Source organism: Accipiter gentilis, chromosome 31 (genome assembly GCF_929443795.1).
Source record: "Accipiter gentilis chromosome 31, bAccGen1.1, whole genome shotgun sequence".
NCBI classification, from domain to species: domain Eukaryota; kingdom Metazoa; phylum Chordata; class Aves; order Accipitriformes; family Accipitridae; genus Astur; species Astur gentilis.
The window spans coordinates 16,971,865-16,987,487 of NC_064910.1; the positions used below are offsets into that span (position 1 = coordinate 16,971,865).

General features: G+C 38.0%; 1 protein-coding gene across 5 annotated transcripts in view; it reads left to right on the plus strand.

The window, feature by feature from the left end:
- Window positions 1-15,623, plus strand: part of WWC3 (WWC family member 3) — a 103,822-nt gene that overhangs the window by 23,812 nt on the left and 64,387 nt on the right. For all 5 annotated transcript variants that reach the window (XM_049834333.1, XM_049834330.1, XM_049834331.1 and 2 more), the window contains exon 2: window positions 14,346-14,455. In XM_049834333.1, the coding sequence (XP_049690290.1) occupies window positions 14,346-14,455 (110 nt within the window). The remainder of the gene's footprint in view (window positions 1-14,345; window positions 14,456-15,623) is intronic.

Consider the following 15,623-nt stretch of genomic DNA (forward strand, 5'->3'; position numbering starts at 1 on the left):
ATGGTATAGTTGGAATGCACAGGGGAGAAGAGAGCCATGTTCAGAGTCTCAGAGCTGAGGGATGCAGAGAGAAGTATTATTGCCTTTATTATTGCCTTTCCCCATCCTGCTGGTCAGGCTGTGGCCTGTTCACACTGCTCCCAGCCAGTCCCTTCTGCTCCAGCTCTGCTGTTTGTCCTTCTTTCTGTGCTTATCTTCCTTCTGTGTCTGTGCCTCCCAGCATCATTTACTGCTTTTTTTGATTGCCACCTCCTCTTCTTCCAGCACCTGGTTCCTATGCTCCTCATCCTTCTGTATCACCGTGTGCCTGCTTCCTTCTTTTCTTCCGTGGTGTTCAGGTGCTGACAGGGATTGCATTGAGACTGGAAGGAGAAACTGGCTTCCTAGTCTCTTTTCCTGGAATACAAGGAGCAGGGAGCAGGGTTGTACTGGAAGTGTTTCTCTGGAGCTGCTCCGTGTGGCCGGAGCAAGCCTCGCGATGTCTTGGCACACTGGGGCCAGGAGAGGTCCTGAGAAGCTGGCACATGTTCAGTGGAGATTAAATCTGCAAAGAACAGGGCTTCCGTACTTCACAGAGTTAAGCGTGTGCAACAATATTCCCCCTCTTCTGCTCCCCTGTGCCTTGACCAAACTTGAATGTTTTTCCATGGGGATAGTAGGAGACCTAAAAAATTCAGGTCCCGGTGTTAGTAGCACTGAGATTATCTGGGAGACAGTTGTAGGAATTGTAGCATGGGGGTAGGGAGGGACAGCATTTATTCCTCTGCTTCATTGTTTCAAATAGCTGAGCTGTTTTAATTGAAAATTCTCACAAGAGATGAGAATGAGGCACGCCCTCAGGAGGGAGAACTTCAGCCAGGATGGCTTCTGTCTAGCAGAATTAGTAGCAATCAAAAAATTGCCTAATGAAGCAATGCCTAACGAAGCATAGCAGACATCCTAATGAATGGGTGGCACTGCATTATAGTAACATGTAGATGATGCACGTTTATACTACAGCAGTTTTTGGATACCTGCTACTTTTTGTTTGTTGATATGCAATACTTCTAGATAAAGAGTTCAGATACTTACTCTGCGATGTACATATTTTTCAATATAAACAAACACTGCTCTTGCCACTATGGAAAATATGTTCTAGGCCAACCACGAGATGGTGGGCTCGATGCAAGAATTACCAACTAAAGTTTTGTGGCCTGTATTATGCAGGAGGTCAATTAGATGATGACAGTAGTTCCTTCTGACCTTACAATATGGACCTGGACAGCTGGGGCCACTCTGGCTTCCTGCGGCTCCAACTTCGTCAAAGGTTCAGAGCCGGGAGGGAGCTGGCTTTCTGTGGCTCTTAAGCTCTCCCTCCTAGTCCTGGAGCTGCTCTTGGATATGGGGAATTGAATGCCGCGCACTGAAAATATCTGCGTATACTAACTGCAAAGGAATGCATAAATATAGAAATATATGCAAGTACAGACTACCCCCAAAATATAGTTACTATGTGGTGCAAGGGGCCTTTGGGTGAGCAATATCCAAAGGGAAACTTTGGAAGAGACACCTACAGCTTGTAGAGGGACTTGTCATTTACAAGTGATAATAATAATAATGCAAACCACAGAAGTTGGTTTCCTGAGTTGCTGTAAATGGAAGCGTGTTTTTAACACTCCTCCTTTTCTAACACAAATGTAGGAAGCTGGCAAAGTAGCTAATTTCAGTGCTCTAGAAAAGTTTAAAGTGAAATAATCTAAGGAAACGGAAGCCTCTATTTTTAACCTTCTTGGTCATGGGAGATGGGGAGGAAGAAGAGGAGGCCATCTACTGTTGAAGTCTCTTTAGTATGTTACTATAAATTAAATCTAATTGCCACTGCTGTTTTAGTGAAGAGGTACTTATTGCTTGTGGATGCTCAGTTATGTTCAAATTAAGATCAATGTAGGTTTGATAGCATGATGTGTCTTCTATAATTGTGCTTTATCTCCTGTTGATTGTTTTTTACTTTTATCATTTTTTTGGTAGATCTGAAATTTTATACTGTAAAAAAAAAAAAATAATAATTTACTTGTGCTGTCTTACTCTTTGGTTTAGTTTCTTATACTGAAAACGAATTTTCCTAATAGGTCTAAATATTTTTGTACCGGGTTTGAGCAGGTTGTCTTAAGATCTGTTTTTTCTTATTGCATTACTGCTATTCATAAAAAGTACACTATCTGGCTGGATTTCTCTTGGTTTTTCACAAAATATTTTTTATTCCTGTATTTTAGCAAAAGTGTGACAGTGAAATTGTGAGTAATTCCTCTTATTACTTACTTGGAAGTACTTTATTGGTCTAGCTTGAAGCTTAAATATAACATATTGCACAACTACTGGCAACCATAGAAGTAATAGCATCAAACTTCATAACTTCAACCTCTTACAGATTTATGTTCATCTGAAATCTTTTAAAACTGGCTTTTTCTTTAGGATATATTACTAAATTATTAATATTGATTATATTAGAAGCAGACAGCTGCGTTAGTTTGCAAGGTGAGCATTAAGGAGGAGTGTATGAGGCAAGTGTATTTGGGGAATGGTAGTAATACTGGGATAATTAAATACTGGGAAAACAGGGGCTAGGTTTTCATAAAAGCTTGAAAACTTTTATTTACTGGCTGACAAGCACATCAGCCTGGAGTGTGGAAGCAGTTGTAAGGGTTTAAATACATATTTTAGAGAATCTTCTCCCCAACACCTCTATTATCATTATATATTTGTAGCTTCCATGATTTTGTATTTGTGACTGGTAGGTTGAGAATGTTGAAAATCAAAAGCTTGGAAATGATAGAAACTAGCATGTCATAAAGTATAAATAAGTTGGCAGTTATATCTGTAATTTGAAAGTGTAGGCAAAAAGTGACTTGTGGAGAAGAAAATGTAGCAAGGCTGCAAATCATTGCAGAACTATTGCTTTTCTCCTTAGGTAGTTACTGAGCTTTAAAGAAATTATTTTCCTTAGCAGGGGGGTTTGTTGCTCCAGTGGTATAAGAGAAGCAAAGATTTTAGGGAGATACAGTTTCTTTTGTTAGATCTCCTGATATGTTTGGAAAATGAGACACATTTTAAGCACAATTTTCTTTAATGGTTTTATTTTTAGACTGCTTATAATACCTTAAAGGTAACCATTAACTGTTTTCATAGTAGCAGTTAAAATACAGAGCTCTTAAGTAGGTAAATTGAAGATGTCTGTATGTGTATGCTAATATATACATTATTCACTAATGACTTGTCCATCACCACTTCTAGGTAGCTGAAACATGCACCCATGTGTGCTTGACTAAGGGTCTCTAGCTCCTGGAAGAGTGGAAAAACTAAATAATGAGGTGACTGCCATAGATCGCTGCTTGCAAGAAATGGAGTCTGAAACCAAAAGCATCAAAGATCCTGTCAACTTATTTCCACTTCAGTTGCTTACAGCTAAGTTGAGCTTAGTAACTCTTCAGGCAAGTGATTGAAACAGCGCCTTGGATCGTGTGTGTGTGTCACATTAGTTGCACTCTTTCACTCCCACATAAAGTATTGCTTTATTAATGTAGTTCAGAAACTTGAGAAGTAGTCTGGAAAGCCTGCCTTACTGATCTGCAACACAGTTTGGGCAGGGGTCTGCTGGAGCGCAGTGCAATGGCCTCTTTGGTTGCAGGTTTCCCTCTGTGCCCATGGGCACCCACTCCACTGAGGGGAGCTTGGGGCCAGGGCTGTGGCCTTTTACAAGGGAAAATCACTCTGCTGTCCAGGCAAAGTCGGTGTATGACAACATAGTAGCACGTTAGAGAACGTTACATGGAAATGGTAGAAAAGTCCATAAAACTTCCAGGAATGTGATAATTGAACATGTTTGAGAGATGCCATATGTGGTACTTTTAGGAAAAAAATGCAGGACAGGTATAACACTGTTTTCAAGAAGGCTGGAAGAGAAGGATTGAAGCTGTTCTGAAAGGTTAAATGAGAAACTCTTGTCTTGAATTTCTAATATTAGCTCACAGTGTAGACTTTTCTGGGTGTGAGGCATTTGTTTACTGTTTTACCTCACAATTTGTTTTTAATAGGATGTATGTGAAGTCATGGTATGCATATTCTTTTGGCACTTATCTACACATCACTTTGTTCTGAGACTTGAAAAGAATGGTCTCTTGAATATATATTTTTCCAACCATTGTTTTATACTTGGTCCAGTTGCATTTACTTTTTCCTCCCATTGTTTGTCACTTTCTGCTTTTTTCTAGAAGCGGTTTCTGGTAACTTTTAACATGTGTTTTCTGTTTTATTAGTGTCATCGAGTAATACTTATTGGAGGAAATAGTTTAATGAAATTAATTTCAGTAACATTTAATTGAATATAGTCCAAGCATAGTAAGTTTTTGGAAGATGGGGGCTTAAAAATTTTTAAACATCAAATTACTTAAATTTTCACTGATAATAGTGCTGAGCATGTTTGTGCACATAGACATGACAGGTGGCTGTTTCAGATCTCATTAAACTGCAATTTACCTGTAGGGGAACACTAGTAGTTAAGTATAGTTTGGCTATAGCCTATTCTAGAAGATTGTTTCTCCCAGACTACAGAAGTATAAAATCCCTGTAGCATCATGTTCATTGGCATTTTTTCTAGCATGATGAGCCTTCTCAGTGTATGAGAAGGGTTTTCTTCGGTTAATAAGCAGTTGTAGACCACATCAGGATGTAATTGCATATATACCTCAAGATTCTAGCGTTAACCTCTATGTGTCTTCAACTACTTGCCTTCTAGTCAGCCCAAAGATTAGCAGTTAACATAAGATTCTCAGTTTTGCTGGCTGAAACTTGTCTGAAGTGATTTAGTGTTCACAAAAGTATTTTACAGTGCTGTCATTTGACACTTTAATGGTATTTGGACAAACCAGTAACTTGCACATGTGTGTATATATGTTTTTATATACAAACACATACATATATTTAGTTATTTCCAATCTGGTTAGTTGGTAAAGAAGAATGATAAATTTAAGGCAGGTGGGGGGGGGGAGGCCTTCAGCAGTGCAGAGCTAACCATTACAAACATACAGAAATTTGAATTACCAATGACTGTTAGAATGTTTTAGAAGAATCCCTGCCATAGTGTTTGGGATAATCACATAGACTTCAAAATTTTGAAGAAAAGTTTAGTCTAGCAAGGTCAGACTTGAGGGTAACAAGCTAGTCAGCAAATGCTGGTATAATCTTTCTGGATGTAGGACATGAGGTTAGCAAGGGAACACAGTAGATGGGAAGAGAGTTTTGAAGAACTTCACCCTTTTGCTTCTGTACTAGTCTTGAGATAGCTAAGATACCTTAATAAACTAGAAATGAAAGAGGCAATGCAGTAGTGAGGATGTGCTTATCTTTTTTGATATAAACTTGAAATGATCCTGCAAGAGTCTGCAGGAAGTATTCCACTGCATGATAGTTTATTGCAGCATTTAACACCATTTTAGTTACTTGTTATTGAGATGTAAAGCTTCATTTGATACCTCCTTTTATTCTAACATGTGGAACTTCATGGACTTGAATTTGGAGTTTTATGTCCCATTTTTGTTCCTCCTTGTCTGCTGGGGACCTCCCTTTTCCTGTCTGCTTTATTTTCTTCCTGCTTTGAACTCCTCCCGTTATTCTTGTTCATGTGCAAAGGGCTTATTAGTAAAAACTTGCTGGTAAGGTCTTGCAGATGCACCTTTTCACCCTTGCTCAGATGGCTTCCGTTAAGAAAGTACAGGTGTTTCCTCCTCATCTGGTAGTTGCATATAGAAGTTGACCAGCAGTCAAAATTTGTGTGTGTATGCATGCGCTTACGCACAAGCACATACACAATCCTCTGTGTAAGGGTGTAGCAGCTCATCACCTCTCCCAGCGACTCTTCTATGATGGTTTAGTTAACTGGTGGGCAGGATTGCGGCCAAGTAAGTTAGAAATACGAGTTCTCAAACCAGAAGAGTCATTGGAAAACTAAGGGTACAACCGCCAAGCAGTTTGTTAGACTGAACTGAACATAGAAAGAGGCTTTAATATGTACTGAGGACATAGAAGTCCGGCAGCTGTGTGACTTGCTCTTCTCCAGCAGAAAGTTGCAGAGTTCTGGTTTGCAGGATGGAAGAAATAACTGCAAGGCTGGCCTTAACTGACTAGGACCTTAATTACCAATAGCGTGTGGTTAGAAAGCACTGTTAACTCACAGAAACTGGTGAAAAAGTTATAAATGTTGATTCAGGATCAGTGAAACTAGAACACTGCTTTATTTGCCCTCTCTAAAGCTGTGCTGTGGCTGGACAGGTGTAGTGTCATGTTAGGCTTCTTACGCAGGTGGAAGAATACAGCTTGCTTCTCAGATTCTGAAGTTCCCCATTAAATTTTCTCTTATCTTTTAGTTTAGGCTTTTGATTTTTATCTGTTTGGGGTTTTTTGTTTTTTTTTTTTGGAATCTCTCCCAATATGCAAGTCCTTGAGAAGATCTTGTAAATATTTAGAGATTTTGAGTGACAGAGACAGCTTTATTAGGATTGGCAAAAGACAAGTCGTAAATATCTTGCATGTTACTGTTTCTAGCTAAGCACATACTCAATATGAGCGTCCAGTTTGACATCAGTTTAGTAGAACTGTAGTCTCCTAATTCCGCCCCCCCAACTGTCTTATCTGCTGCATATTCCTGCTGTCCTATTTTTATGGCTTATTCCCAACTGTCATATGTAATTTTGTCTGTTTTCTGGTCTAGATGTCAAGTCACCTGCTGCCCAAACTGTCTTCCTTCAGCCAGCCCCTCCAGCAATTGCCTCTGCCCTGCTGCCAATCTTAGGTTCTGGCTGCTAGCTTTGTACAGTTGCCTGTAACTTTGGGCTATCTGCGCATAAACAAACAAAACATGTTTTAAAGCGTTCATGGACAGTCTTACTTCACCCCTCTGCCCCCATTTTTTTATTGTTTATACTCTGGGGGGAAAAAAAAATAGAAACAAAAGCAGTTTTCTTAAAAGCATTGACTTTTAACCTGGCTATGATTTTTGAAGGAGGAATTTTGGTTGTCTTGATGAAATGTGGGTATATTTTCAGCAAGAATTTCTCATACTATTTGTGATCTGAATTTGGATATGGATCATAGCTGCTGTTAAGAAATGGATAGCTGCTTGGAAGACTTGGCTGCTTGTGTGTAACTGTTTCAGGAGTTCCTGAGCAGCCAGACAAGTTATGTGAGAGTTGCAGTTGGACATAGCATTTTATTTTATGTTCCAACATACTAAGCCAATATTTCTTAGCCGTTTTGTTTTTTGGGACTATGATAAAGGATAAAAACAAAAGTATATTATTTCTCTGTTGTTTCTTGTTAGTAAATGTTTATTGTTTCTAGACTAGTGAAAAGATGTTAGAGGGTGTCCTCAGGTACATTTCTTGTAGGTGTTTGTAGTCAATATAAACTTATGTTACCTCCTCTGAGTCAACAAATCATATAGCTTATCTCTTACTCATACATGTAGCTTCACATACATTTTGCATCACAAAGTCTAATTGTTCAGGGTTTAAATGTCCACCTGCCCCTTTAGCATTACATGTAGCAGCGAATACATTGCACATGATGAACAATTTTCATCTAGTATGTGTATAATACCCTGGTAATCAGAAAAGTGTTAGTGAGATTTAAAAAAATGTAAAGGGACTGCCTAGCATTAAAAAGTGAATTCTTTTTGGAGTCAGTTGATTTACTGTAGTGCACAGCACGGGACTTGATGATTTGAAATGCTGTAGGCAACAAAATCATTCCATTTGGGTTTTGGGTGCCAAAATAGAGTGCTTGTGCATTCTGGTCAATCCACTAAGTTTTTATAACGTTATTTCCATTTTTCCTGCATGTTTTTCTTCAGCACGAGGTCACAAGAGAGGTAGATAGCTGATACCACTTAGTTTTCTTGACCCACGTAAGCTTAGGTGGCTGTAAAACAAGGGCAGTTAGCAACCGAGGAATAGGATGGCTGACGAAGTTGCCATCTATGCTGCCCTGTTGCCCAGATGTTGGAGCTGCTTTTTAGCCAGCTCCTGAAGCACTGAACCTTACAGAGTGGGGTTAAAAGGAATTGCCACCAGCTTGTTTGTCATGCTGTAAACAGTGGCAAACCATGGCTCGGGAGGTGGTGATCGACAAATAACTCAGATACTTGTGGGAGGGACACGCTGGTCAGCTGTCTTAGCGTAGGTTGTCCAGGTTTGTAAACACTTGTTTCCATTAAGAAGAAAAACCAGTTAAAAATTACTAACGAACACACATTTTTCTCCACACTTAAAGATGTTGATTCATTACTGTAGCCTGGCTAATGCCATCCTGTGCCTTGTTTTGCACATTGATGTATGCTGTGTTGGCTTATGTTACTGTAAAATTAATTGAAGCAAATACACTGATTTGACACTATTAGTGCTCTTTCATGTACTTATTTGAACTTGTTTTAAAAAAAAGAACGAAAATTACTGCAAAATACAGCGTGGTCTTAAAAAGACTGAATTTCAAGTGACCTTTAGAAGAGCTGGTGCTGTTATTTCCTTGCTGTAGGGTACCCTTTTATTTCTAAGGGAAATGTATCCCAGTGGTGACTCTGAATACAAGTTACCTTCTTTAAGTCTTTGTCCTGAGCACAGAATCTCATTTGTGCAAGTTTTTCTGTCTGGCCATCTGTATTGTGGCTTTATTTGAATGAAGGATTGAGTAGACGTTCAGTAAGTTATTTTATTCAGAACTCAAGGTTAGATTATGCAGTAAAATGAAGATATATCATTTGGATTAAGAAAAAATTTGTAAGGTATTTTTGTCTTGAAAATATAGTTCGGTGAACTTTGTACTTTTGACTATGCAGTCAGGATGTAATTTGCCAAACCTGATTTCAAAATCCATCTCTGTTTTATGACTTGGCTACTTGAGAAGAGGTGGGTCCGTGATAGAGGACATAGTGAGGAGAGCCACGGTGCGCTCCAGAGTGCTGTAGCAGGTTCTGGAGTTCATGGCGGCGTTGGCCGCAAACAGCCCATGCCTGGCTTGTGTTTTTTGCTGCGAGGTGAGGCTGCGTGGCTCTGGCTGGTGTGTGGCCGTTTCTGAGCCTTGTAGGGAGCTCCTCGCTTCGGCAGCTGGGCAGCGTGTACAGGATGAGCGCCTGCCCTGCTTGGAGGAGGAGGTGCTCTCTTCAGGGCATTTACTTTAAAATAAAATAACAACAACCCCCAACACCCACCCCCTCACCACCCCCATCCTCCCCTTCAGTGTAAACAGCTCTTCTTGCTCTTGTCTGTGAAACAACAAAAAAATCATCTTCCATTTCTGCTTGATTTCTTGGGTGGTTTTTTGCTGCCCGGTTTGAGGGAATAAGAGCCACGATACAAGATAAGAGGATTAGTTGAATTTTATAACAATGGTTGTAGCTTAAATTCATGTTTGAAAGGAGGTAAGAAAAAAATGTCTGGCTGAAAGCTTTTAAGTGTGTGTGTGTGATTTTCTCTTTTTGTCTTCTCTCTTTCTTGCCTTCTGACAGCTGCTTTAGTAATATACTCAGCATAGTACTTTGGATAAACTATTGTTAAATTTATCAGAACGTTTAATTCTTTTCTAGTTACACTGTTACTCATTTTTAAATTGCCTGGTATTTTTCAGATCTGTAACATGAATTAATAAAGTTTCCTAGCCTGTAATTTGCACTTGTCAGGCAAAACCATCTATCCCATTAGATGGCTATTCAGACTGAAATCAGATTTAAGAGGTTTCTCTTAGTTTTCTGTTGAGGAGTATGAAACTTTATTAGGCACTTTCTGCCTCTGCTGTTAAACCTGACCAAAATCAGGAACAGAAATAGAAGCACAGTTGGAAGTTGCCGTTCTTGCATCCTTCCTTCCATCTCCCCTACAAATGATGGCTTTTCTTCAGAACTTGGTGGTTCTTTTTCATAATTAGTCCTTGTTTAGTGCTTTCCTCTTAATCCAGGCCCACTTTGGAAGATATGGTGACCCTGGATGTAATTCAGGCATCTAGACGTTGTCTGAGGGATGGCAGCTAGTTTGCAGCAGCATTTCTACTTTGGAAACACCTTTTCGATTTCCTGTCCAAGATCTTGCAAAAACAGGCTCTGTTTGTCTTAATTTAGTTCCTCCCAGGGGAAGTTTTGCTCAATTAGATGTGGGGATTTCAGGCAGCCCGGGCCCTCTGATGTGGCATCAGGGCCATGGGAAGACTGAGGATCTTATCTAGTAGGTACTGATGCCTTGTGTTTTTAGTGATCTGGTTCTGTTTTTGAAAATCCATGACAATGAAATGGCTGTCCCATGCTATTGGTCAAACTGTGTTTTGGAGAGTTGAAGCATGCCTTTTCTTTGAACCCTGAAGTGTTCCTTTTATTATTTAAAGGTTGAGGTTTTATGTGGTGGTTTTGGAGGTTGAAATTAGATTCTGTTAACAAAGCATACTAAAGCTGAGAGCAGTTTTGCAGTAATTTATCTAAAACGGTATTTAACTATTGCCTTTTGCTGTCGTCTTTGCTCCTTCCCACGCACTCCCTGCCATGAACTGATGCATTCAAGAAATATCTGTTGCTGCCACTTGTTCAGAAGGCTGTGGTAATGTATTCTGGAATTGTTCTGTGTATGGGTAATGGATAAAGATACAAAATAAATATACAAGGAGGAGAAAAAACACCTCTTAGAAACAGTTTTATTTGACTGCTTGGTTTTATTTTGTAGTTTGATTTCTGTATTCTAAGTGTTTAGCTTGATAATTGATGCAGAGAAAATATTAAAACTTGGGTTTTCAGATATGTCTGTTTTACTGCGTGCAAATAGCAGACTTCCATTTCTTCTTAATGAAAACACTTAATTTCGGCAGAGTTAGTGGTGACAGATCCAAGGCACATGACAATGCTCAAAAATTTTTCTCTCAGCTTGGTGTGCAGGATTTGGGTTATGGAAGCTTTCTTACCTGTTTCTGTATTTGCTTTTGAAGGTTTTCAGTGTCACAAAAGATTAGGTGCCAAATGACTGAAGAGCATCATTACTTTTAGAAAGGATAAACGTCTCGAGATAACGAAGAATCAGCAAATCAGTTAATCTGAAGTTATGGTTGGCTCTTTGATATATGCAAAATTGGCCCCCGTGGACAACTGTCACTTGTACCTGGGCTGTAGATCCAGGGGCTGCAACCAGTTAATGTTTCCTCTGGTCCCAGAGGAATTCTGTCTTCAGCTGGAAGTTCAGAACCTTCTTATTAGTGTCTACCATTTGTCTTGGGGGGGACAGGAGATGATCACTGGGGACAGATAAAATGCTTTAGTTATTCTTTACTACTGGGAATAGCATAGTTCAGGGCAGCCCTGTTTTTTATTTAATTAAAGATGGCAGTGTTTTTATTCTGTCTTTGTCTTCTAATGCTTAAAAAAAGTTTTTTTGTCTTTATTTTAATACTTTGAAATGTTTTAACAGATGTACTTGTACCTTGTACAATTCTTTATATAGAAGCAGAAAAGACCTGTCCTATTTTACAGTGCTTAAGCTAATTAAAAAAAACCAGAGGGTCAAGCTGTACTTCCAGAAGATAGTTAATTTCAGCAGTCTACTGCTGTAATTTGTGGCTGACCTCCAATATCCATATCTGCATCTGTTCCATTTTGTCTTTGTTATTCTGGAAACCCTTAGTTTCCCTAGCTGGGAAAAAAAAAATAAATCTTGTCCTCAGAGTTGTGCTGGTTAAACCAGAAATGTATTTTTTTCAGTTGACTTAGTTAAACCAGGGCAAAACACAGGGAGAAACTTCCAATTCTTAGTTTAAGCATTGCATGTTTTGACGTAGATGAATTGAATGAAGAACGTTCAAACTACATAGATATAAATGTGACTGAATTGAGAATCAATGTGATGTTGTGCTTTGAAGGGAATCCAGTTTGGAGGAGCTTTGAGTATAGTTTAAAATGAGCGACATCAAGTTGTTAATGGTCTGAATATCTGGAAGACACCTTTTTATGTGTTCTTTTTCTTGCAAGGTTTCCTTCAAAACCATTAATTAAACTGTTCATGCAGGCTTTATAACACTGGAATGAAAACTGGTTAGACCAGATGCGTTGGCTTTCTTTAGTCTCCCTTTTCCAGAAAGCGAGCGTTGTCCTTGTCCTGGAAGTCTGAGCCCTGGTGGGATCACAGAGAGCATTGAATTGAAGTTCTTGTGGTGTGAAAGGTTAGAGTATCATGTGCAGGTTTTATTTACGAATAAAGGGTGAGGGTGTGTTTGTATAGCAAGCAAGCATGTCTCATAACTCATTCCAAAGAAAATCTTGTCTATAGTGTGGTAATTTAGGAGCCCATGTCTAGACTACTTTGAGAAATTGTAAACATGATGTCTTCAGAACAAAACCATGAGAGTTTAAGAAAAAAATGCTGCATGTTATATTTTTAATATTTGACTGAATTCCAGGGAGCTCAGAACTATTTTGGCAATATTTGGTCTGCCTGACTGCTAGATGAATTACTGAAAGAATCCATGTGCCAGTCCATAGTAACATTTTCTTTCTTGAATACAGCAGCTTTGGATTTGCATGATTACATGATGTAAACTACATATTTGTCAGTAATGGAAAATTTTTACTTTAAACAGTGGTGCTCCAGTTTATGTACATCTTCATCTTACTAAACTGTTTATACATGTTTGAGAATTCATAGCATATGATCAGGCTCTTTATTATTTGACCTAAATAACTTGATCTTTGTACTGTTGTGCAGAGCTGTTCAAACATTATATTTAAGCTAGTGAGGATATGATATTTTTATTCTTCTACAGTTAATCTTGAACACTTTAATCTCAAGAATACTAAAATAGTTTTAGGAGACAAGTAAATGCAGTTTTTCTGTTTGCTGTGTGCAAAGTTACGTGCTTTTTGTTAGTGGTTGAATGGTGTGCTTACTGGACCATTGGAATAGCTAGAATATAGTAGTATTTCCATCATTTGAAGTCTTCACTGTTGGATTCTTCTGGTTGATTTTGTTTTGGGGTGGAGAAGGACTTCTAGTTCAAAGACAAACATGTTTTAGTTCAGACAAAGTTACTGTTTTGTAGAGGTGTTATCAGATGAAGTGCAATTACCAGTCCCAGTGATCTCTCTACTCCGCAGTGTACTTGTACGCATAGTCCGAATCTGGTGTCAGGAAACCTTAATTGGGTATTATAACATACAAATGGAATTTCCATTTTACGCCAAACAGTATTATGCCATAGGTTATGCTGAACATAAGTCAGTTCCTAAATTAATGCATGTATTTAATCTTCGAAAAGCTATCATCATTCTAGGTATTGTAAATGCCTCAACAAATAAACATTGAAGGTGTTGGATATATAGCTCATGTATAATTGAAATTACTATATTAATAGCTTTTTTGTAAAGGAATTTTATGGCAGCTTTTAGAGGAAAACATTATCTTAGGGGTTAAGTAATGATGAAAATGATGATTTGGGAGATAGATGTGATTCCACTGAATGTTAAGGATTTTTTTATGTACATCATTGTTCATCCTAGGTTATTTATATACCCTGATGTTCCAGAACAGTGTTAGTTTAGAGTCTTTCTCTAGAATTTGTAACCCAGTATCTTCAACATTCCTGTCAATAAATTGAAAATTGAAATAGCTGTTTTGGCTTTCTATAACCCACTGGCCTATCAAGATTTTGCCTAGCAAGGGGCGTGATATTTTAAGCTGCTAGATAGTAATGCTGTTACTTATTAGTTACTGTGTCTGCTCTAATGGCTTTGGAATTCTTTAGAGACATTTATTTGTCTCTCTTCTTTCTGAGAGAGCGGAATTACTTTGGATGAGTCTGGACCAAGAGATTATCATTAATAGTTGGAAATGTATAATTGAAAAGAGGAGAAATCTGGTTTATAGTGCTTTCTTAAAATTTTATTTCATTTTTTTTAAGGATAAACAATTATACTGCTTTGACACCTTAAAGAAGTTAAAGCCTATAAAGCTTCTAGTAATTTTTAGCATCAGTGAACTCCAGCTTCAGGTTTGTGTTCTTTGCAATATGGGAGAAAAACTGGCAGGACTGCATGCCATTGTAATTAAACTGTTAAACATAGCAACTTGAAGGGAGAAGCTTGTCTTACCTGTTTGGGGAGTATCTGTCAGCATATTTAAATGAAATTTTATTTTGAAACTGTATGTTTGCAATTAGCACATTCCTCAGCAGCATAACTAGTTTGTGATCAAATGATGGAGGTATCTTCAAAATATGTAATAACAGTGTAAATACATTTCATTGCACTGTAAACTCTGCACCTTTTGTATTTATTTGTGTTATTTTTATTTTTGCAGGATTACAAAACCATTGACATTTGCTGACTGTGTCGGTGATGAGCTCCCTTTAGGATGGGAAACTGTTTACGATCAACAGATTGGAGTTTATTATATGGACCACATAAATCGTGAGTAGATGTATGATTATTTTGAGAAATCCTAGCAAGCTGATGTTAACTGGTGGCACTAACTTTGTTTCCGATGGCATTTACGCACCTCATGCTACAGTGAGAAAATGCATGCAAGTAATTTCTTGCAGTATCTGTTTTCTTTCTTTCCAATGGGGGCACAATCCTTCTTCCATTTGTAAAGAATTTTACAAACTATGATCGAGTTAGAGTGTATAAAACTCTTTTGTTGTACTTTGTCATACTGTGGAGTATCAGTAATTTTGTTGTTGCTTTTTCCAGTCATCAGAGTTCACTCTTCTATATTGAAAAGCAAAATACATTCTGAAAGTGCTGATTTTTAATTAGAAGCACAATGTAATACAATATTCTCATCCTCTCTTAAGTAATGTATGTTTTATGCTTTAATACAGTACAAAGTGCTATCAAAAAGACAACAGATGTCCCTTTTGGAAACTAAGATGGAGAAATTTCCAACATTTTCCCCTTTGGACTGTTGCTGAGCTTTCTTTTGCCACTGTCTGGCACATTTGCCAGTTCTACTTTTAAAAAAAGTCTTATCTTTACAGCTTTGTACTGCTGCTGCTGTTACTGTTGTGCTGCTATCATTAAGCTTCTTATCACCAGTGAGTGAATGCTTTCAATATTGTGGCAATTGGCAGTTGGTGGGGAGGGAGAAGAGAAGGTGGTAGTTATATGGGCTATCACAGCAATGGTAAATAGTATAATCTGCAAAAACAACCTCAATACTATCGACTTAAAATCTAGTCAATTAAAAAATAAAAGTGTAGAAATAGAGTTGGCTTCCTGCCATCATTGGAATTACTTGTGTATTGTGGTTTCACAATTACTTATTTAAATAAAATCCCAGCAGAATAACAAAAGTTCCCATGATATTGTTTGACCCACATGGGTACTTATTTGTTGTGAAATTAACAAAGATTGCAAATTAAATTATAAGCTTTAAAGAGCTGTTAAGGCACTGATCATAAAGATAGGTAGCCAAGACAATTGAAAGGCAATAAATACAGACTGTTAGGAAATTCTTACAATAACTCTGTTTAAAAGAAGTAGTAGCTTAATGATGATTGCTCTTTAAACTGTCATGGAAACTTTAGTTAATGTTGAAATTTAATGCAAAGTGAGGTTTACATCGGAGTACAGTAAT